The sequence below is a fragment of the Struthio camelus genome, chromosome 3 (assembly GCF_040807025.1).
Source record: "Struthio camelus isolate bStrCam1 chromosome 3, bStrCam1.hap1, whole genome shotgun sequence".
NCBI lineage: Eukaryota > Metazoa > Chordata > Aves > Struthioniformes > Struthionidae > Struthio > Struthio camelus.
The window spans coordinates 42527713-42548825 of record NC_090944.1 but is presented as its reverse complement, the minus strand read 5'-3'; the positions used below and the strand labels follow the sequence as shown (position 1 = coordinate 42548825).

At 39.1% G+C, this 21113-nt stretch overlaps 1 protein-coding gene across 1 annotated transcript in view; it reads right to left on the bottom strand.

The window, feature by feature from the left end:
* Positions 1-21113, bottom strand: part of CD109 (CD109 molecule) — an 89028-nt gene that overhangs the window by 16625 nt on the left and 51290 nt on the right. The window contains exons 20-29 of the mRNA XM_068937561.1: positions 19433-19546; positions 18093-18311; positions 17594-17738; positions 16247-16423; positions 12111-12192; positions 10667-10895; positions 9960-10125; positions 8680-8870; positions 5203-5358; positions 5059-5124 (exon numbers count right to left, since the gene is read on the bottom strand). Of these exons, the coding sequence (XP_068793662.1) occupies positions 5059-5124; positions 5203-5358; positions 8680-8870; positions 9960-10125; positions 10667-10895; positions 12111-12192; positions 16247-16423; positions 17594-17738; positions 18093-18311; positions 19433-19546 (1545 nt within the window). The remainder of the gene's footprint in view (positions 1-5058; positions 5125-5202; positions 5359-8679; positions 8871-9959; positions 10126-10666; positions 10896-12110; positions 12193-16246; positions 16424-17593; positions 17739-18092; positions 18312-19432; positions 19547-21113) is intronic.

The window sequence follows — 21113 nt, the reverse complement described above, 5'->3', positions numbered from 1 at the left end:
TACATTCTGAACAAGTCAATCAGCTAGTATTTTCATGGAGTAAGTTAGTGTTGCAAAGTTCTGACTTTCCTGCTATCTCATGACAATAAAGGAGAAATCTTTTTTCACAATGCAAAGATTTTAATTAAAACTTCCTTCTTTTATACACAGTTGACTTGAGGACAGCAAGGCTGTTCTACAGGAACTAGCATTAAATCTACAAAATAAACAACTGCATTTCTTAATCTTTTTAAGATACAGTTGCCAAAGCTGAAGGCAGAACTGGTCCAGTCTTGTCATACTGCAATCAGCTCTAGTAAGAAGCCCAAGAAGAGGAATTTAAAAGCTAATCTTCTGCATGAAAGAGATGCTTGTTAACAGTATCAGATCCAATCAACAGCATTAGGTGAAAAAAATGAGTCATTTATATTCCCCTAATCAATGTCTCTTTCCTCTCCTTTTTGTTCTTCAACTAGCAACATAAATGTGCTTAACTGAGGGCATGAGTTCAGTGAAATATATTCAGTAGATTTCCCCTCTCATTTTCCGACCCCTTTTTCATCTAGTTAGTATCCACTCAGCAACTGCGGTGGAGAAATCACAGAATCACAGAATCGTTTAGGTTGGAAGGGACCTCTGGAGATCATCTAGTCCAACCTCCCTGATCAAGCAGGGTCACCTAGAGCATATTGCCCAGGATCACGTCCCGACGGCTTTTGAATATCTCCAGCGAAGGAGACTCCACCACCTCTCTGGGCAACCTGTTCCAATGCTCTGTCACCCTCACAGTGAAGAAGTTTTTTCTCAGGTTCAGGTGGAACTTCCTGTGGTTCAGTTTCTGCCCATTGCCTCTTGTCCTGTTGCTGGCCACCACGGAGAAGAGGCTGGCCTCATCCTCTTGACACTCCCCCTTCAGATACTTGTACATGTTGATGAGATCCCCTCTCAATCTTCTCTTCTCCAGGCTGAACAGGCCCAGCTCTTGCAGTCTTTCTTCATAGGAGAGATGCTCCAGCCCTCTAATCATCTTGGTAGCCCTCCGCTGGACTCCCTCCAGGAGTGCCATGTCTCTCTTGTCCTGGGGAGCCCAGAACTGGACACAGTACTCCAGGGGAGGCCTCACCAGAGCTGAATAGAGGGGCAGGATCACCTCCCTCCACCTGCTGGCAACACTCTGCCTAATGCACCCTAGGATCCCATTGGCCTTCTTGGCCACAAGGGCACACTGCTGCCTCATGCTTAACTTGTTGTCCACCAGCACTCCCAGGTCCTTCTCGGCAGAGCTACTTTCCAACAGGTCAGTCCCCAGCCTGTACTGGTGCATGGGATTATTCCTGCCCAGGTGCAGGACCTTGCACTTGCCTTGGTTGAACTTCAGGAGGTTCCTCTCCGCCCAGCTCTCCAGCCTGTCCAGGTCCCTCTGAAGGGCAGCACAGTCTTCTGCTGTGTTAGCCTCTCCCCCCAGTTTAGTATCATCAGCAAACTTGCTGAGGGTGCACTCTGTCCCTTCCTCCAGGTCATTGATGACTACATTGAACAAGACTGGGCCCAGGACTGACCCCTGGGGGACACCACTAGCCACAGGCCTCCAACTTGACTCTGCGCCATTCACCACAACCCTCTGAGCTCGGCCATCCAGCCAGTTCTCAAGCCACCTCACCGTCCACTCATCTAGCCCACACTTCCTGAGCTTACCTAGGAGGATGTGATGGGAGACAGTGTCAAAAGCCTTGCTGAAGTCCAGGTAGACAACCTCCACTGCTCTGCCCTCATCTACCCAGCCAGTCATTCCGTCATAGAAGGCTATCAGATTGGTCAATACATATCCATTTCACGGTACATCTTTTTCAGTACCATCACACTGATTAAAACTTGGTCCTTCAGTCTAGTAAAAAAAGCTGAGTGGAAGAAAAGGTCAGTGATTTTCACTAAACAGCAACAGGTGGTTCTCAGTTTTTTTTCTCACTCCCTCCCCCTGCCAAAGATACAGCCTATGCCCACTCTTCTCCTCTGTCATTTGAGAACTGCTGCTTCAGCTATCGCTCAACACATGAACTGAGTCTATTTTGAAAGGGGATGGCAGAGAGGAGAGTGATGTCAGCCAGCAATTTCTGTCCTGACACAGAGAAAGTGAGAGATAGAGCGCTCTGCAGAGAGTTTTCCATGAGCAGCCAGATCTTGCCCACCAATCCACTTGGCCCATAGCCATCCTCCTTGAGCTTGTCAGCCCTCCCCTCACTGTTAGCCCTGCATTTCAGTAGCACCCTTCATCGTCCCAGAAGGCACGAGCCATGCCAAATTGTTGAGGCACTTGCCAAGCCCAGCCCACAGTGGTTCAGTTAGATAAGAGAAGTTTCTTCCAAGACTTTCAGCAGGCCACCAAGAGAAGATGACTTCTTCCACTCCTCTGTCTAGAGGGCGCCTTTCATACACCCTATCCCTATAACCATACTCTCCTTCACCTTGCAGAATCAGTGCCTTAAGACATCCACAGTATATGCCCATACAATGAAGGGATGAGCTAGGAGACTTTGCTGACAGCAGAACCATAAAACTACAAATAAATGCCTGCTCTTTTAGTTATACTGTCCAAAATAAATACATTTCATGAGATATTGCAGGGTTGAGAGTGAACACACAGCCAACTCGCAGACACAAGCAGTGACGTTTCACAAAAAAATAATTTTTTTAAGACTCCATTCTGTTGGGAAAGCAGGCTTTTCCATTAACGGACTGAATCTTGTGTTTTGTGATATTTAAATGAATTACTGTTTTGACACGCTACATTTGGCCAGGAAGTCAAATCCCAGAACAGTGAATCTCACCACTGCACTTTGGCGTGTCTAAGACAATGAAATCCAGCTGAAGAAATGTGATCGCATTGTCATATGCTATCTGATTTATTAAATGAGACCCAGATCTAGCTTGTGTCTGGAAAAAAGAAAAATCTCATTCAAACGGCATCAGTGCTCTCTCTTTAGAATAGCAGACCTGCCAAAGGAAGCAGAAGGAAAGAGTTGGTCCCATCTAAGAAAAGTTTTTGGAGGAACTACTCCAGTGCGTTAAGTACAATATTTGGAAACAAGTCACAGCAGCTCTGCCTCAAAGTTGCAGGAGAAAACAAAACAGCACAGTGACTTAAATGAAGTAGATAATCTGGCATTGGTTTCTGAATACCAGTCATTTGGTAGCATGTTAAAACTGTATAACAAACCAGGAACTTAAATCATGCTGCTATACATCCCTGAGGAGCCCTCTAACCACTGAGTTAAGTACTGGCTATTCTGTGTGCAAGAGGTCAGCTTGGTCTTCACCAGACATGCCAATTTGGATGTGAAATTCGTCTGCTGGCAAAAGCTTAACTGAAACCAACACACTTTCACAGAAGGCATTCATTTCAATAAATCAGCATCTTCCAGCATGAAAAAATTTGCTGAAAAGTTTCTAATTGGCTCTCCTGACAAATTAGTTGACTCAATATCAGGGAGTATTTCTCAACAATGATTAAGTTTAAGCAGTCTTAACTGATCTGGAGCCCCACTCTGCTACATTACACGCACACACACACACACTTTGCAACGACAGATAAGTAAATGCAGTCTTGCTGTGAGGCATCCATTCCTACCTTGGCCAGCAAGCCTGAATCTAAAACATGCTCTGAAACACTTGAACTTTGCTGTAAACATCATTTGCACTTCTAGGAATGAATAAACAAGGATAATGATTTATGTCACTGTGGGTTTTGCAGACTGTTGCTGAGTCAAAGAGGTATATCTGTAGCTGCTGTTCATTGCTAATAGGCAGTTGTGAAGTTTTCTTTGTAAAGGTTCTTAGCCAAGAGGGTATTTATTAAACTATCAGATGTGCAAGAACATTCAAGTGAGGGTCAGATCAGAAGGAACTTGAGATTGAATCTTACATGGCTTAAAACTTTTACTCCATTAAAGTGACTTAAGTTCAGTTTTCCCAGGTATGACTAGTAGGAGTATACTAGTAACTCTGCTCAGTTTTGTGACAGACTCAGCAATTATCAGTTTATCTATACACTTTTAGGAAAACAAAAATGAGTCCCATGCTCAGCAGAGACTAATATTTCTGTATTATCTACTGTTCTAGCTTTTCCAATATCTTTTCTTTCGTCCATTTGGTTCTAAACCACTATTACCAACAGGACGGAAGGTAAGAGAGACTCACTAGTGGCCATACCAAATCAGATCCAATATTGTCTCCTTTCTCATACAATATTTCTCAAAGCGCTACTGAAAATCTTGAAGGAAGACTTTCTTCAGAACATAATCTTCTGTTACTGGGGACAGCCAGAAGTTGAAAAGCATAAAAGAGCTATTTACTGTTTGCTAATTCCAAAGACAATATGTACTGATCACAGCCTAATTTCTTTAAACTTAAAACTTGAATTTTTACCACTGACACACATGACTGGCAGAGAGGGGATCACCATATCCCTTCACTCTTTTCCATCCCCACACTTTGGCTGATGCTAAGTATCCACTGCTGGCAAGTTTCAGGAACTTTTTATCGTCTTTTATATTATTTCAGAGCAGCATAAAATTTGCTGGAGAACCTGGCCCTAATACTCATCTTCATTTTTAGCTTTTGCACTATTGTTGCATTCTACTTCATTAAAAGGGAAATAACTCTAAGTAACTAACAATGTAATCACGTTCTACATTGATCTGTGGCCTACCAGAGTCACGCGCTTTTGACCACCATGCCTCCTAATGTACCACTGCAGTTCTTTCCTTGCACCCGCCACTGCATTTCGGCAGGATGGGCTTGCTTTGACATGACTCTGATCCATGGAAGTGCCCCAAAACTGTCAACCAGCCAACAGCACTTAAAAGATTGGACTATTCAACATACATGAACATGTGAATGTGAAATCTGTACATTTACACAAAATTTGGTTCATATCACTTTTTTCAATTAGTGAAGTACTTTGTTATCGCTTTAACACATTACAGAGGATTGTTCTTATTAACACGTTTTATAAAGCTTCCTACTCAAACATACTTTCTTTACAGAGAACATATCTTTAGAAAGAATAACTCCACCGCATACCTGAAAGACAGCGAATCCAATTCCCTCTGCTGAAACCGTAACAGTCATGGGCTGCACAGGGGCAATCTAAAAGAAAGACAGATGAGTTAAACAGTAATTTCAAAATATTTCCAGGCAGTAGGCTTTACTCACTTTCTACAGTACCTCCTTGGTCTGAAGTAGAAAACGGTTTTGAGTATCAATTGAAAATGTTTCTGGAATTTTCAAAGTGGGTGCTGTCACAGTTACATCAATTTCGGTCTTGCTGGCAGTGGTAAGAGATGCAAATAGACTCAAGGCTTGTAGAGCCACTACAGTGTCCTGTTGAGAGAAGTAAGTGTTTCTGTATTAAACACAACTCTGCACACCAGATGACAGGCAATCCTTGTCTAGGGTTTGTCTAAACACTTATGCTGAATTTGTTTAACTAAGCTGGGTTCGACAAAAATGATCAAGTCAGTGCAATTGCTCAGCTGAGATCCTTTAATTCGGTCTAAGAATATCCACGCATTGAAACATATTACATCAATTTAATCAAATCAGGTTATCACCAGTGAGTTTTAGTGAACTATGTCTGTATAGGCCATGCCTTTGGCCCCTCATAGTCACTGTACTGTCCCATCTGTTCATTTTGTTGGAGTTTTCAGGCAGCCGCCCCCCCCCACATCCATTGGGATTTCACTGGCATGAAGGATTCCAGAGCAGAAGAGGGACAACAGCACAGTACAGCAATTAAGATACATACTGAAACATGCAATAGAGAATGAGATGGGAGTCAGCGAAGGAAGTACTCTGCTTGTGCAAGATGTGGAAGACCAGGCAACAGCCTAGATGCAATAGCCTGAATCACATACCGCACACATAATGAGGAGAAGAAAGCCAATAAAGTAAGTAACGATTCTGCTACTTTCTACATTTACACAGGGACTAAGCATAACTAAGCATTACATATTCAGTACTTCATAGCAATTTTTCAGGGCACCTTGATCACTGGAGCAAAAGCTATAGGTCTGAAAAACTAGTAATGTCTGTAAAAATGACCGAAATCGTTTCTCATCAGTCCTACGGCATAAATTTCGAAGGGGATTCAGCCCCGTTTTTACGCTTTACGTTTGATCCAAAGATTCTGTACAATCATACCACTGCGGATTATGTTTATAAGCACAACATCATAGCTATCCACAAATTCTCTTTTGTTTATCTTTGTGCACAATTTCAGGTTTAGACCTCCAGTGTTTGAACATCAGAGGCAGTTTCTGAACATTTGATTCAGCACAGTTCAATGGATGAGAATTTTAATATCCACTATTTCCTGCAACAATGCGATAATTAATTTTATGTCTGCAATGCTTCCCAGGAATTTTTGTTGTTCGTGTATTTCATTTTTCACCTACTCTTAACCCATGATAGTGAAGGTATGGGCCTTGCAAGCTTGGCATACAGGGTTGATTTACTCATTCTTAGGCTATTTCTAGTAACAAGATTCTAGGGTGACAATAAATGTTCATTAAACTGTGACGTGGTGACTATACCATACCTTAGTGTAGCAGCACGTGCTGCCTATTCACTCTAAATTAGTAGAAACCACTCTTTGAATGATTAGGAACCACTCCCTTTCTTGTGCCATGCCCTGTTCCAAGATGACCTGCTTCACCCATTTCTTAAAATCCAGAAACAGTAGATGATCAGCAACAAGGCCAAAGTTCCTGGTACACTGAACCACTATGGCTGGGATCCCAACTCCAGTGCTTAATATGATATGACAGAATAGATGCAGCTAACGGACTACAGGAAGATTTAATAATTTGGAGAAACTGGCAAACTTTTTCAGTAGGAAGCCAATATTTGCCCTTCAAGAATGCCTCTATATTTACAAATGCTGACTCCTTTACAGAAGTCAACGACAAAACAAATGACTCCGCCCTACTCAGGCAATTCTTATGTCAGTTCCTGCTGAAGATCTGTGGCTTGGAAGTTCAAACTTTTAAAACCTCTTTCATACTGGAGTGAATGAAACTACAGTGGATCTATCAGATCTATAGATCTGATCTATCTTATAGGCCTAAAGAGCCATAGGATCTTGTCAAAGAATCCAATTTTAATCATCTAAAAACAGAAATATGCCTGCACTTACCTAAGCTGTGGAGGTAGTTGCGTTTTCCAAGTGCTTACAGCCATACGTCTCATTGTTTAGACTTATCTCCCTAAATTCACTGGAGCTCAAAATGTCTAGAAATCCTATCTGCCCTTCCTGAAGGTGACTTTGGGGCTAGTCCCCATCTTAGGTTCATATGAGCCTGCCAGAAACACAGGCAAAAACAAGACGGCCAAGAACCACCTATAGAGAAGATAAACGTGCCCTTTGGCACGCTCTACAGCAGGAGGCACACCCAAGGTTTTTCCACCAAGAAACATTCATAGCTGAAGCACAATGAACACAGCCGGTCACGACAAGGTAACACATAAAGTTTCTAACATAATGAACTCATGCAAGAAAACACTCCAAATATTTTCTTAAAGCAATCTTAGAAGTTAACAAAAAGTATGTGGCCATTTCCACAAATTAAAAAAAGGCATCCAGAGAGACATTTGGAGTAATTTTAAAACCAAAATAGTTTAGACTGTAGATGAATAAAAGGATTAAATTCATTTCTTAACTTCACCCTTGGGGTAAATGGTGCACTGGTAGATTTTCAAACTTTCAAGTAAAAATGGTTTCTGGAGAATAAAGAGAAAATCCTTTTCAACCCATCTAGCGCTTCAATCGGGCTTTTCAAATAATAAGCAAGAATTAACACATTAGGAAAGCACCGGAATCCCAGGGGAACTAGACTAGTTCCGAAATTGCACTTTATTTAATAGAACTAATTTCTCTTAGATTAATGTCAACATTTGAAAATAATGAAGAATAGCCTGTACAGCTTGGTACCAAGCGGTGTGATGAGATGTGACATTGTACCGTGACCAGCATTTGCAGTTAATTTAAAAGCTAGCTGCAACTAATGCAATCCAAAGCACTATATAAATTTTTTGGATGCCAGCACAGCTTACATGATGTGGTTTCAATAACACAGAAACCCCCTGGAGATAATGAAGATCTTCCAAATTTCATAGCCCATCAAAAGTTTATGTAATAATGAGGACATAGCACATATTTAGTTAAGACCAGCTCCCAACAGAGACAGCAGAGTAGGTTGTTCCTCTGAAACTGACTCCACTTTCTTATCTCAGCTAATAGCATTTTAGGAGTTCAGGGACCCACATATGGAAAGAATAGAAAGAGGTTTCTCTCCTTGGAAGGAAAACACAGATATTTATCACACTTGCTTGGAATATCTGATTAACTGTTTTTCCACGAGGATCTCTTCTTTTTACTTTTAGATCTTCTTTTCTTTTTAATATTTCACATAACCAAGATGATCCTCTAGTTCTTTCTTTATTATATTTGTCAACTCACTAAAAATTTTAGTCTATGTTTAAGATGCCAATCCTGCAAGAATGCAAGCATGTGCTTAACCAAGGCTGTTAGGAAAAACAAAACTTAATACTTCTTATTTAAAAACAATTTTTTTTTTTTTTTTTAAAATAAGATCTAGTGCTCATTTGGAAAGTATAACAAAGCGTATTCATACATAATATTACCTGAGTAGATGAAAATCCTCCAAGGTGATTTCTTTGTTGACTTAACCATTTCATAATAGGGATCCCCTCTGCTAATCTGTCTTGATGGAAGTGTGAGAGCAGAGCATATGCTGCAAGTTCAATATCAATGGACCGTGGCTGCCATGAATCAGAAATTTCAGAAGCAGGTGTTATCCAGAAACGAAATTCTCCTGAAAAAGGAACCAATAATAACATCAGATCCACAGACTGAAGCCTTTGGACTCCCAGGAAAAACTTAAGGGAAACCTCTTAATTTATGCTTAACTACAGGATCTAGCAAGTTTCTTTAAACAGGTTAATGTTGAGGTGCATTGCCAGCAAAGGACTGACTTAAGCCCCTCCTCAGCAGTGGCTGAATCTAGATAAAAAGAAAGCTGGAATCCAAACAGTGACTCCCTTGGATTTCAATGAACCTTGTATGGACCCTTTTATTGTCACCCTGAAGTGGTCATGTAAATAAGCTCTTGTGAAAAAGCTAACTCAGTGCTGGGGTACTCCTTTCTCTCCAGGACTAGAGAAGGAACTTCAGATAACAAGACTGCATCTTAGGCTCACTCTTTAGTGAGGTATGTCCAAAAAGCCTAAGTCAGTATACACTTGAAAAAGCTTGGGTTCCAGGCTAGAAAATAAATTGCTTCCGATTTTTCAAGAGGATAGATGTATATTTAAATCAAAAAGGTTAACTTCTTACATTCCATGTGATCTATTTTTTCTCCTAAACCAAGGAGCAAAACTTAGTTGTGCTGAACTCAAAAAAGGTTAAACATCACAATATGGGTCACTAAAGAAAATCTCACAGATATTTGTATTAGCTTACATAAAGGTCAGTCTTTCCTTTCTCTATTCTGATACTGATTTCCACTAATCACCCCCACCACGTTCCTGACCTATCAGAACCCGTTGGAATAGCTGACCTCATCTAACTCTGTTTAACTGGGCTGATCTCACAGGCACACATAATGACATGGGAAAACAGAGAAGCAATGTTTTCCAGTACCATCATGGTACTCACACCAGGAACACTGTAAGACTGAAAGCCCTAGCTTTTGCTGCGAATTGTCATTCATTTACGGACGCTTTTCGTTAAGGTTGTCTTAGAAGGTCCTAGACCATTCTATATATCATGCTCAAAACACATTTGAGTTCAGAAGTAAGATTCTCTTTGTCTCTACTTCTATATATAGGTGTGATATATGGCATCTATTTTTAAAATTGAAGAAAATCCATCTATACAGCTGTATAAGATTGTTGTGCAATACCTTGGTGTTCTGCTCTCTGGTTTAATATATTCAGAGATTCCTTTGCTTTTGTACTTTTTGCCCATGACAATGCATATGTCACAAGTGCCAAAGTATAATTATCCAAAATGCCTTCTTCTAATTTATCTTCTAGAAAGTTTGTAGCACTCTTGATCACGCCAATATGCTGGAAATGAAAATCATATTGAAGAACATACAGTGAATAAAATAATGTATTATAATATTTTAATTTAAGAGAAAACAGAGAGCAGAAATATTACTGTCTTCTAGCAACAACCAAGAAATACTGAAAATCTCTTTCAGAGTCACAGACACGAACCTCAAAGAGAAACCTTTTGATGTGGCACTGATTCCTAAGAATGTGAGTAATCTGACTGAAATCAACTGGCATGATTTGGCATCTCTATGGATAGTTCCCCCCTAAATTGCTTTCCAAATTCTTGGACTAAAGCTATGACAATATTTTTGCTAAAAACAACTGCTTTTAGATTTTGCAAAAGTACATAAAACTGAAGGGCCTCAAAGCCCAACTCTTTATTGTCTCAAGTAGGTAGGGCAAAGTATAGGGAAGTTTAACCAAATTAGGTTAAATGTTGGCTCTATTCAGATGTTCCTCTATTTCCTTACACTATAAAGTGTTTGCCAGGTAGTATGACAACTTATGAAGTATTCCATAAACTACAAATGTTTCTCATGAATCCCAGTACCTGTTTATCTGGGAACCCTACGAGGGATGACATGACGTAAGCTGTCAGAGTGACTGGATTGTTGTTGCCTCCTCGAAGGTCACTCTGTATCACTTTGCCAGGCTCCTGAAATTCTCCATTTAATTTCTGATGCTGGACAATCCAATTAGCTGTATCCACGAGTACATTTGAGTCAATATCTATGAACGGACGAGCTTGAAGGAAACATCTTAGTACAAAAGCTGTTAACCTTGGGGAAAAGGTTAATTGAATACAAAAAAATTAAAAACATATTACAGCTTCCTCTGTTTAACATGATTTAAGAATGTAGTGATGCCGTAAGTGTTCTACACACATCTTCCAACCACAGAGGAAAATATATGCCTCACCCTGGAAATAAAGTGGACTAATCTTAATTTGCATAAAAATGAACTTATTTATTTGTTCCTAAAGATGATCCCTTTTCAGCTGGAATATTTCAAAAATAAGCACAGACTGCAGGCTCCAGGTCTGCCCATAAACATTTATCTTTATTCAAATGTTGTTCTCATACCTTCTGCCGCAAGACTAAAGCAGCATGATCATAATTTACAGAGTAAGACAGTTATGAGTGTGATGTTAACTAGCACCGTTCTCCCCATAATCACATCACCAAAACAACCCTTGTTGCTTTATTCACCGATAATCTCAAGTTCTGCCTTGACTCCCTTCTTTGCCAAATGCATATTCATGTAACCTGTCACTGCACTATTTAAGTACCAGGGTTGATGGCATAGATAAATTATCTTCATTTTTCCAATCTATTAATACTGAGTCTAAGGCAAATTCCACTGAAGTCAATGAAAGATGCTCACTGAAGGAGTGACTGGATCAGTGATAGTAACTGGAATGGTTCTATTTAAAGCCAGTAATGTATATTGAAAAATGTAAGTATATTTAAACTCCTGGGCACTGCTTTAACCTACATAGATAGCACCAGAGAATAAACTGACGTGCGTTTCAATCACTCATCAGCTCTGGATCACCTGCGATGTGATTTAAATACCCAACCACAATCCTCCTTTGTGCAGTTAACAGCAATTTTTCATCCTCTTCATTGCAGCAAGCAGCCAAATCCCAACTAGTCTTAACTCATTTTTTTTTCCAAGAGAGTTCTAGGTATTCTCTGTACTGGTGTGCTATCCTCTCCAACAGGACAATATCTCAAAGCATTTCACTCACCGATTCCCATGGCCTAAATAACTCATTGTTCATCCTTTGCAAAATTAAAAAGCTTTGTCCTAATAATGCATTTGATAGCACGGTATCCAGCAGAATGACCTTAAAAGTTGGCCTAAAGACCTAATGAAAACTAGGCAGAAGGCTAATAGGGCTGGAAATTTTTACCAGCTTCACAAAGATTTTAGTTGCAGGGAAAATATCTCAAATGCTCAAATTCCAAAGTGAATCTGGCAGAACTACTTACCATGTGCTCCCAGAGGAATCTTCATTTCCAAAGGCACTAAAAGAGCCATCATCCCTCCGGAAAAGAAGCTCTCTTTGGTAGCCTAAAGTGAGAAAGCAGAGAAAGGTATTGAACGCGTTCCTCTTACATGGGTTCCAGCTCAAACTTTCTGATGACGTTCGAAGCAAGGCACTTTCTAATTCTGAGACGAACAGCAGAACTTAAGCTCAAATTTCATAAAATATCTTCCAAATGTGTAGGAATACACAAAACTGTGCAAAAGACTACAAAAAGTGAGCAGAGGTAACACGAAGGATCTATCTACAAAAATTCAGGTATGACAGTGCAATGTACAGACACACTTTCCCACATAGCTCGGTGGCTCCAGTAGCACAGCAGGGAGAGCAAACCAGAGTAACAGCTATAGTTCAGTACTTTGTTGCTTTAAAGACTTAAGTCACACACTTGCAGAAACGTTCTGTTTTCCCAGGAGAAGGAGAGAGAAGCAAGAAATGAAATATTTTCCAACTGAAAAAGCAAGGCTGCAGCAAACCTGCAATTGCCACTGAAAAATAGCCCCTTTCAGCAACCTGCCAAATCAAAGGACCAGCTATCAGAGAAAGTAAGCTGGAAGAAGCTGTTCTGAAAAGAGTTGCCAGTAAGTCCTCAAAAGAACCTCCTCAAAGGGACCTCGTTAAAAGGCGTCCAAAGATTTTTCAGTATCTAGAATAGCTGTAGTGTTCTACTGACTGCTGAACATCTATAATAAAAGCATCACAAGGGCTTACTAGCTGCTCATGACCGCTAACAGCATCCTTCCTCAATAGTTTTCTTCAGTGCAGAACCATTATTTAGTAATGTTAAACACGAAGAGTTAAACCCAAGATATGCTACTCACTAGTCTCTCATCTCCAAAACCTTCCTTCCCCTACATTTTGCTTGATTTTGCTTGCCACCTGTGCACCCAGAGTAATAATGATACCTATTTCTAGCATTTTATGAGACATTTTTTTCTTTCCTTTTCCTTTTGTTTTTTTCTTAGCTTTGCTTTTTTGGTTATTATAATCAAGAAAGCATATTCATTAGTCCAACACCTGAAACAGATACGGAGTACTGAACCAGTTAGGCAGAAGGAAAAGCCCTAGGCAAGGTTTAAGGCATTTACATCACCGAGTCCTACAGAAATGAATGACAGCAAATGTCAGAATATCTTTAGAAGTAGGGCCCTTGAGGCCCATCCAACTTTCACAACGGTTTTCCTGCAACATTTTCTTTGCGTTCACTGATACATGACTTATCCTGCTTTTACATACAATCCTCACTATAGATGCTTAGTGGGTGAATCACAGCCTTACTTACTAAGGAACAAGTGACCTTACGGTATAAGATGAACTTTTGGTCATGGTCTCTCTATAACAGAAAGTTATGTAGGTAGAAAGATGTGAATTTAAACTGCTATATTATACCAGTGCAGCTTCCCATATGAACTCTTATCCAGCAGCATCCAGTTTAATTTCTGTCTCTTTAGAAGGGCTTGAAATCACAATTTCCACATAAACATAGTTGTTTTTTAATGTATTAGCATAACTACAACGCTTAATTACATCATTAAAACAGCTCAATCTTTCCCATATGCATAAATCTCTAATCTCAGCTAATGAGCTTCAGAAGTGAAGCACTGTTAAGTGAGAGGAAAAAAGAAGAAATTTGGTAAGTGCCATTTCGCAACAAAGAAAGCAAAAGTCCCTGTCAAAGTTTTAACCTCAAAATAACGTTCTCTGAGCAACATAAATATACGTATATGTACAAACAGATTGCTCCCTCTTCAAAAGTACCTGACTGCAAAAAGCCTGAAAGCTGAGATCTTTTGCTCCCGCACAGAACAGGCAATACACAGAAATTAGGATTATAATCACCACCACTGGTAACGCAGAAGCACTGAACTAAGCCCAACAGCCTGCTTAACAAAGATTGCTGAGGAGCCATTGCACAGAGATAAATATATCTTAGAATTTATTGAGTTTGGGAAAGATTTGAAGATGAGTAGAACCAGAGGGAAAATGGAACGATCACTCAGTTATTTCCCACAGTCTGCTTTCTTCCTAATGCCAGCCTTACTGCTGTCACACAGAAATCTTCAAACATGAGTGGATCTAACACAGGACAGTCTGCAGAAATCCTGAAACAATAGATCTGAGGGGTCCATTCTCTGAGGAGGGTTCTGATAGAACCACCATATTCAATCCAACGGACACTCAATCAAAAGCGAAAAATGATACTTCAAATGTCAACACATACAACTAGAAAGGCAAGGAAAAGAAGGATCCTATTATCAATATGTACAACAGCATTTCCGGAGCACTGGCTGAAACCCAAAAGATGTCTACATAGATGACTAGCTGAGCAGGGGTAAAAGAAGAGTATATCAGGATGGAAAGGACTTCAGTAACATGAAAGACTAATGGAGCTCACATTTCAAACAGCTTGAAAATACTGTTGGTTTGCCTTTGTTCTAGGTCAATAAAATCTGGTAAACGAAAAACAGCCTCTGCTAGCTATATGTTTACTTCTTCTCAAAAGCATTTAATCTTAAAATTCATTACATTTACTTCAGAACAGTATTAATGAAGATTATGGGGTCACTTTTTTCAACTATATACTTCCTAGTGGATTCTGACATCTGAAATAAAGTCTATTTTAAATAAAACTTCATAACACTCCTTTTGAAAACCGAGCTTGTAAGAGTTACAACACACACCAAAAATGAGTCTCAACTTTAAAATTACACTTTAAAGAATTGGCGTAATAATGGAAATCATTGGAAGAATAAAGCAAATATCTCTGATGGTTTTTAGACTGTGGTTCTTCTCCATCTTACTGTTACAAATACTTGGTAATAATTACTGACTTGGCTCTTACAGTGTTAAAAACATGTATCTAAATTAAAAATCCCAGGAACAAGTTTATACAATATATGTACAATGCTTTGTATATAAGTGACATTTAACCCTACAATTCTGATTCACTTTAAAATAATCATAATAAATCTCTTACTGGAAAACTTCAGAAGATTCTGGTAGTGCTACTCAGGGCAGAGTAGCCCCCTTTGCCCTAAAGAAGGGCGCAGACTGCTTACACACTTCAGAGTAGCTGTTCACATAATAAATGTCTCTTTTCTTTTCCCCCTCGTACTTTTCAATTAAAATGTGTAATAGGAATGTTTTTTAAAAACCTATTTAACTGCTTTTGACAGCAAATTGGGTGCTTGATGAAAGGGAAATTTATTTTTCGTAGTATCTTTTCCAAGGAAAATGTTGACACCTTCCCCCCCTTTCCCCCAAAAAAATCAAATATCGAAAAAAATCAAAGTCTTACAGAGAGTAAATAAAATCTGAAAATGTCATCGTGGTCCCTTAGTAGGGGTGTAGCTCAGATGAGGATGGTCTCATTCCTGCCTAAGAACTAGACTCAGCATGCAGACTACCATATGGCAACTGTGGTACATCACAGTTAGATACCATCTAATCCAAAGGCACAAAGAAGGATAGTGCAGGACATAGGTTCTGCATGTTTCCTGGTGCCCTGTAATATTTCTAGGTTTAAAATACAACAGTTTCCAGTCAAAATTTTCCAGTTTTCAATTTCCAACACAGAGTTCACTTCTGACCAAGTCTAAACACCAGTAACAGGAGCAAAGACAATTACATAAGTGCTACAAAGATATGGCAGGGTGGAGAAGGTGTCATTGAAGACCGATATAAACATGAAATTAATATGATTCACTCTGTCTGCTGACTAACTTTTAACCTCTGTGCTTCACGTAGAGGTCAGAAAGGTTCATTCACACAGTTTAATCAAAGAAGAGAGAACGATCTCCAAAGAATATCGTAAGAATTATCTTCTAAAATGCCGTTTTCTTCTGAAAAGTAACCCTATAAAAATGATATGTTTTCACTGAACAAACTTACCTTTACAAACAAAATTGTTTGCTTTTTAATTCTCCCAGCCCAGATGAAAGAGCTGCAGAAAAATGGCCTTTTCTTCCACTTCTCATGGCACAACAGAATAGTATTTCAAACACCAAATGAAAAGTCACAAATATATTTTACTAATACGAGTTCTTAAAAATCGAGCACATTTCTTTGAAGCATACAGACCTTTTCTCATAAATGATACAGCTTTCGATTTAATATCTTCTCTCAGCTGCCTGGTTTTAGTCAGGTATTGCAAAACATAAACATTTGGAGCAAAATTGATCATATTCTGTTCACCGCAGCCATAAGGCATCTTAATCAATGATTCCAAACCACTGATAGAAGGCCCAAGTATATCACCTGAAAGATAAAATTAAAGCTTAGTGCAAATAAATGCGTGCCTAGTACATCAAAGGTGATGTCGTCTAAACTAGGAGAAGCTACATTGGGAATGCTTGTACTAAACACCGCCAATCACGCAGAAAACTGCATTAAGCGAGCATACTTAATCTTCTCATCAGCCCTTGGCCTAGTAACCTGTCTCCCCACAGACTTTCTCTGGCCTTTCCAACTACAGGATCATTTCAAACAGCCAGCAGTTTAAAAAGTCAAAATATATTCTCTCCAGGAAAATATTTCAGTAACTGTACGTATTATAAGTTTCTTGCATTTCTTGTCTCACTCACAGTTATTAAAGCCTGGGAATCACAAAGCAACAATCAGTCCTAAGACAGGTTTTAGGTTTTATTCTGCAAACCAGCAGAATTAAACTAGGACACTAGGAAACTTTGCAGGACTTTCCTTATTAAAATACGACACGCTCTAACTCTGGAAAAGGATAGTCAATACCAGAATAATCACGGACCCTTGATTCTGAAACAAAGGAATAACACCCTTCATTCACAAAGTCTTCCTATGTTTAGTTCAATGCATGCTGGTAAATGATTTTGAATCAATGAGTGATTCACCCCATTAATATAACAAGAAAATCAAAATTAATGCAGTTCTCTAAGAAATATAAATAAACAGCTACATGGGGCAAAAATCTTGTAAAGGTCCTTCTATACAGGCTCTGAGAGAAGCTCTGTCAAATCCTATTACAGCAGTTCCCCTCTGGAACAAGGTGATAGACAGTAGGGCTGCAGGAGCAAATGACACTGGTACAGCTGGTGAGCTGGTAGCTGCTCCATCCTTTAAAATTCACTTACGATTGCAATGCAGAAGCTGCCAGCAGCTGCATTATGGAAAAATATTAAATCTGGAGAAAATACAGTTACTTAAACAGAATAACAAGTATGCCATACGCTGCCAGTGGAGACCAATCCTTCCACATCTGTGTGGAATAAAGATACCTTGGACTCTCAAAAGGAGCTGTAGTGGCAAACTGGACCTTCGTGCCACATCTCAGATACTATCTGAGTTCAACAGAAACTTAGCAGGCAGCAAAATTCATTTTAAAAATAGACAATAATACACAATATGGCTTCCCAGCAAATAATAAAGACGGAAACAGGATAAAACAATTCTTACCAATAGCAGTGACCTGCACTCTCTCACTGCCACTTACTACATCAGAAGGAAAAGTGAAATCCAAAGTTCTTGACAATGTTTGTGGTTTATTCCCAGTCAAATCCAAAAGAAGTGTCTGAGAGTAAGTCTGTTCCAATCCTTCAGCCTATGAAAATAAACAGAGAGGATTATTCTAATCTCTGCACAGATTATTAAGCTAGCGGTAGCACCAGGGACTCACTCATGTAACAACAGGTTTCACCTGGCTTTCAGAAGCATTTGACACATGATCAACTCCAGAACGGATCTATGTTTTCATTTTTGAAAGGGGATCTACACAATTTAAAAGGAGGAATTATTTAAAAGAGGTCATTTCTATTTGAATCCACCTGATCTGAAACCAACCTTACAAAACAAGAGGCGGGTAAGTAAATATCCTATTGGTTTGACTTTTTTGTATACTTTTTTTTTTTAAAGGAATAATTTATCTCTGGAACAAGCCAAGTTGCTGACTATTTACCTTTACTAAAACCTTCTGGATGATAGCATCAGAAGCAGCAGACGATACTGCTGTCACTTTGATGGGAATCTCTCCCAGTCGTTTTGGCTTGATGGGGAATTGAACAGTTTTCCCATCTTCACTTGGTACAAATATGGACTGCTGATTTGCTGTAGAATTTATTTCATTGGATGCTAGAGCAATTTCAAAAGCATCGTTCATATCCAAGGTCACAGTAACCTGTAAAATACAATAATGTTTGTAATACTGTTACAAGGTGTTAATATTGAAGAACTATTTTCATAAGCTGTCGCTTCTTGTGTGTACGGAGAAATACCTCACTGAAGAAAATATTCACGCTCTCAAGAGAAACACGTGATCTACACTAGCTATGATGTAAGCCCTGCAGTGTCTGATAACATTCAAGTACAGTGAAATAAAATGGGGACAAAGAGGAAAAGAGAAAAGTGAGGTAAGTGGCAGACAGGAGGACTACAGAAAAGAATGATGTAGAGCTAGCTGAAAAACAATAAGAAAAAATAGCTGGAGGAGCAAAAGGTAGACCCAGAAATAGAATAAGCAAAAGAAAATAAACACGTTTTTGTTATGAACTATTTTTTGTCTCAAGACGTGATGAAAAACCTCACCTACATCTACTGCAGTCTAAAGCTGTCGGAGGTTTCAACACTTGACTTCTCAAGAACTGCCATTTACTGAATGGAAGAGTTCAAAAATGCTGTATATGCCAGATCAAATCTAAGCACTGATTCATGTAACCCAGGTATTCACTCAGACAGAGGTCAAGGCACCTAAACTTAGGTGTCTCCTAAGCATCTCCTAAATATCTCGACATGAGCTGAATATCTAAACTTCCTTTATGATCAGTGGAGATGCAGGGTCCAATTCAGGTCCCCACACATAGCTTCTAGAGTCATTTGAGCTGACTTGAGGTATCCAAGGCATCTTCACAGGGCTCACAGATGCCCAGAACCAGTGAGAGACAAGTGATTTCCAGTATGGCAGGTAGAATGTTAATGAAATATCCTAGGACATTTCAATCAGTGCCAAATACCTAAGTTCAGGCACTTGGGTGTTTTAATTCTGAAGTGAATCTGTCTCATAAGTGTCCTAGTCCTAGGAAATCTAATTCAGAGGATTCCAGGATGTGGCATCCAATCAATCAGTGCAATGATTTAAACTTCAGAAATGGGTTATTTCCAACCATTAAGATGAGTTCCTTATTTAACCAAGATTGATAAAGCAGCATGCAGATAAACTGACTCCAGGATTGCTAGCTAACTTCGTTCCATAACAGAATCGTAGTGAAAATTACTCATCAGAAAGGCTTAGTAACTCTTTACTTCAGCTTCTTCTTTCAAATAGTTAAAAATGTTCACTTCCAAAATGAACTGCTCTCCTCTGGTGACAGCATATGGGATGTTCAGGAAAATGAAGAAAGGTTGAAAAGCTTCTAGCTGCAAAACAAAATCAGTACACAACAGTGAACTCATGCAATCAGACGCTAGCTGTGAAAATGACCATATAACGTGTTTTCTGCTTGTACTGTCTCACCTTTAAACTTAGATGAGATAGTATGTTTACTTGTACTCTACAGTTAACAGAATGTAATACTATAGGGCCGAAGCAGACACCAAAAAAAGCTGTTGGTTATTAGCATCTTTGTGAGAACTCTGTAGCACCATTCAGATGAGAGCTGCTGGACTCCTGGCAGCTACGACACGAGGGCATTTTCTGATAGAGGCACTTAAATTGGGACTTCTGAGTCTATCAGCTGGCAGGCTTGAAAGCTGTAATCTGTCCTGCGATCCGTCTGAGATCCCAGGAAGGCAACTGCCAACTGTTTTGAATGCGTAAGTAATGATGGGTGGTTACGAATGTATCTGTCAATTGACCTATCACCATGTCAAAAGGGAAACACATGTTAGAATATAAAATAACTAACTCTCCTAAATTCTGTAATTCATAACAACTGCATGTGCAGTAGTTTGATGTTATTTTGTAAGATTAACTTTGTTTTAAGTTCTTCACTATATTTCTAAAAATATATCTTTTCTTAATTGAAAGAAAAACTGAAGAAGTTCGCCAGCAAGCAGTTACTTTTATCTGCAAACAGAGGCTTTTGGATGAAGTCTTAGTTCTAAAAAGTCAGCGGTAAGCTCTCCTCAATCTGAATGGAATCAAAATTACACTGTTTCTGAACATCTGTACAATAAGGATGGTGGAGGCATGATTATCTTTTATTAGTGAAATGTCAACTAAAAATGGTTTTAATTTTATTTTCATTTTAAAAATCCTTCTATATGTTCCACGTTTCAGCTCCAAAAAACCCCTCAGATTTATTTCTAGCTATCAAATACTCCAAAATTTTCTTTTCAAAACTCTAGCTAAACTTTGGGTTGAGTTTTCTCAAGCTTTCAGTTAGTCAAAAATGTCTTTTTCCCATTAAAGAAGTTTTGGTGGAGATTTTCTGGTTAGTTCTTACTTAACATTTTCTCTACGTACCTATTTTCTGCCTTTTTTTGCTTTCCTTCTCTCTAAACTTCTTGCAATACTAAAGTTTTACATTCAGGAATATCCCAGTATATTAGAATAAAATACAATATAGGGTAAAAGTACTGACACTCCCTATAGTAGAAATCATGTAAAAACGAGATACAAAGCAGTAAATGACATTAAACATGCAGATGTCACATATTTATTTCTCCATCACAATTTTCATGCATTTCTTTTATTTGCTTTTCTGTATGGTACTGATTAACATGTTTCAGCCATATGGAACTCAGCACAATCTAAACAGCCCAGTGTGGGTGATGTACTGAACAGTGCATGAGGGTGATTACAGTTAAGGAATAACCTCAACATCTGCTCTACTTGCAGCCTACTCAAATTAGAGTATGAGGGGCCAAGTATATATTTTCATACAGTCTGAATCAGAAAACTACTCCTTTTTTTGTCCTATCACTGCCAAACTACGCGAAAGAAACAAAAATCATGATTCCAGTCTCAAAGGAGCCTTACCGC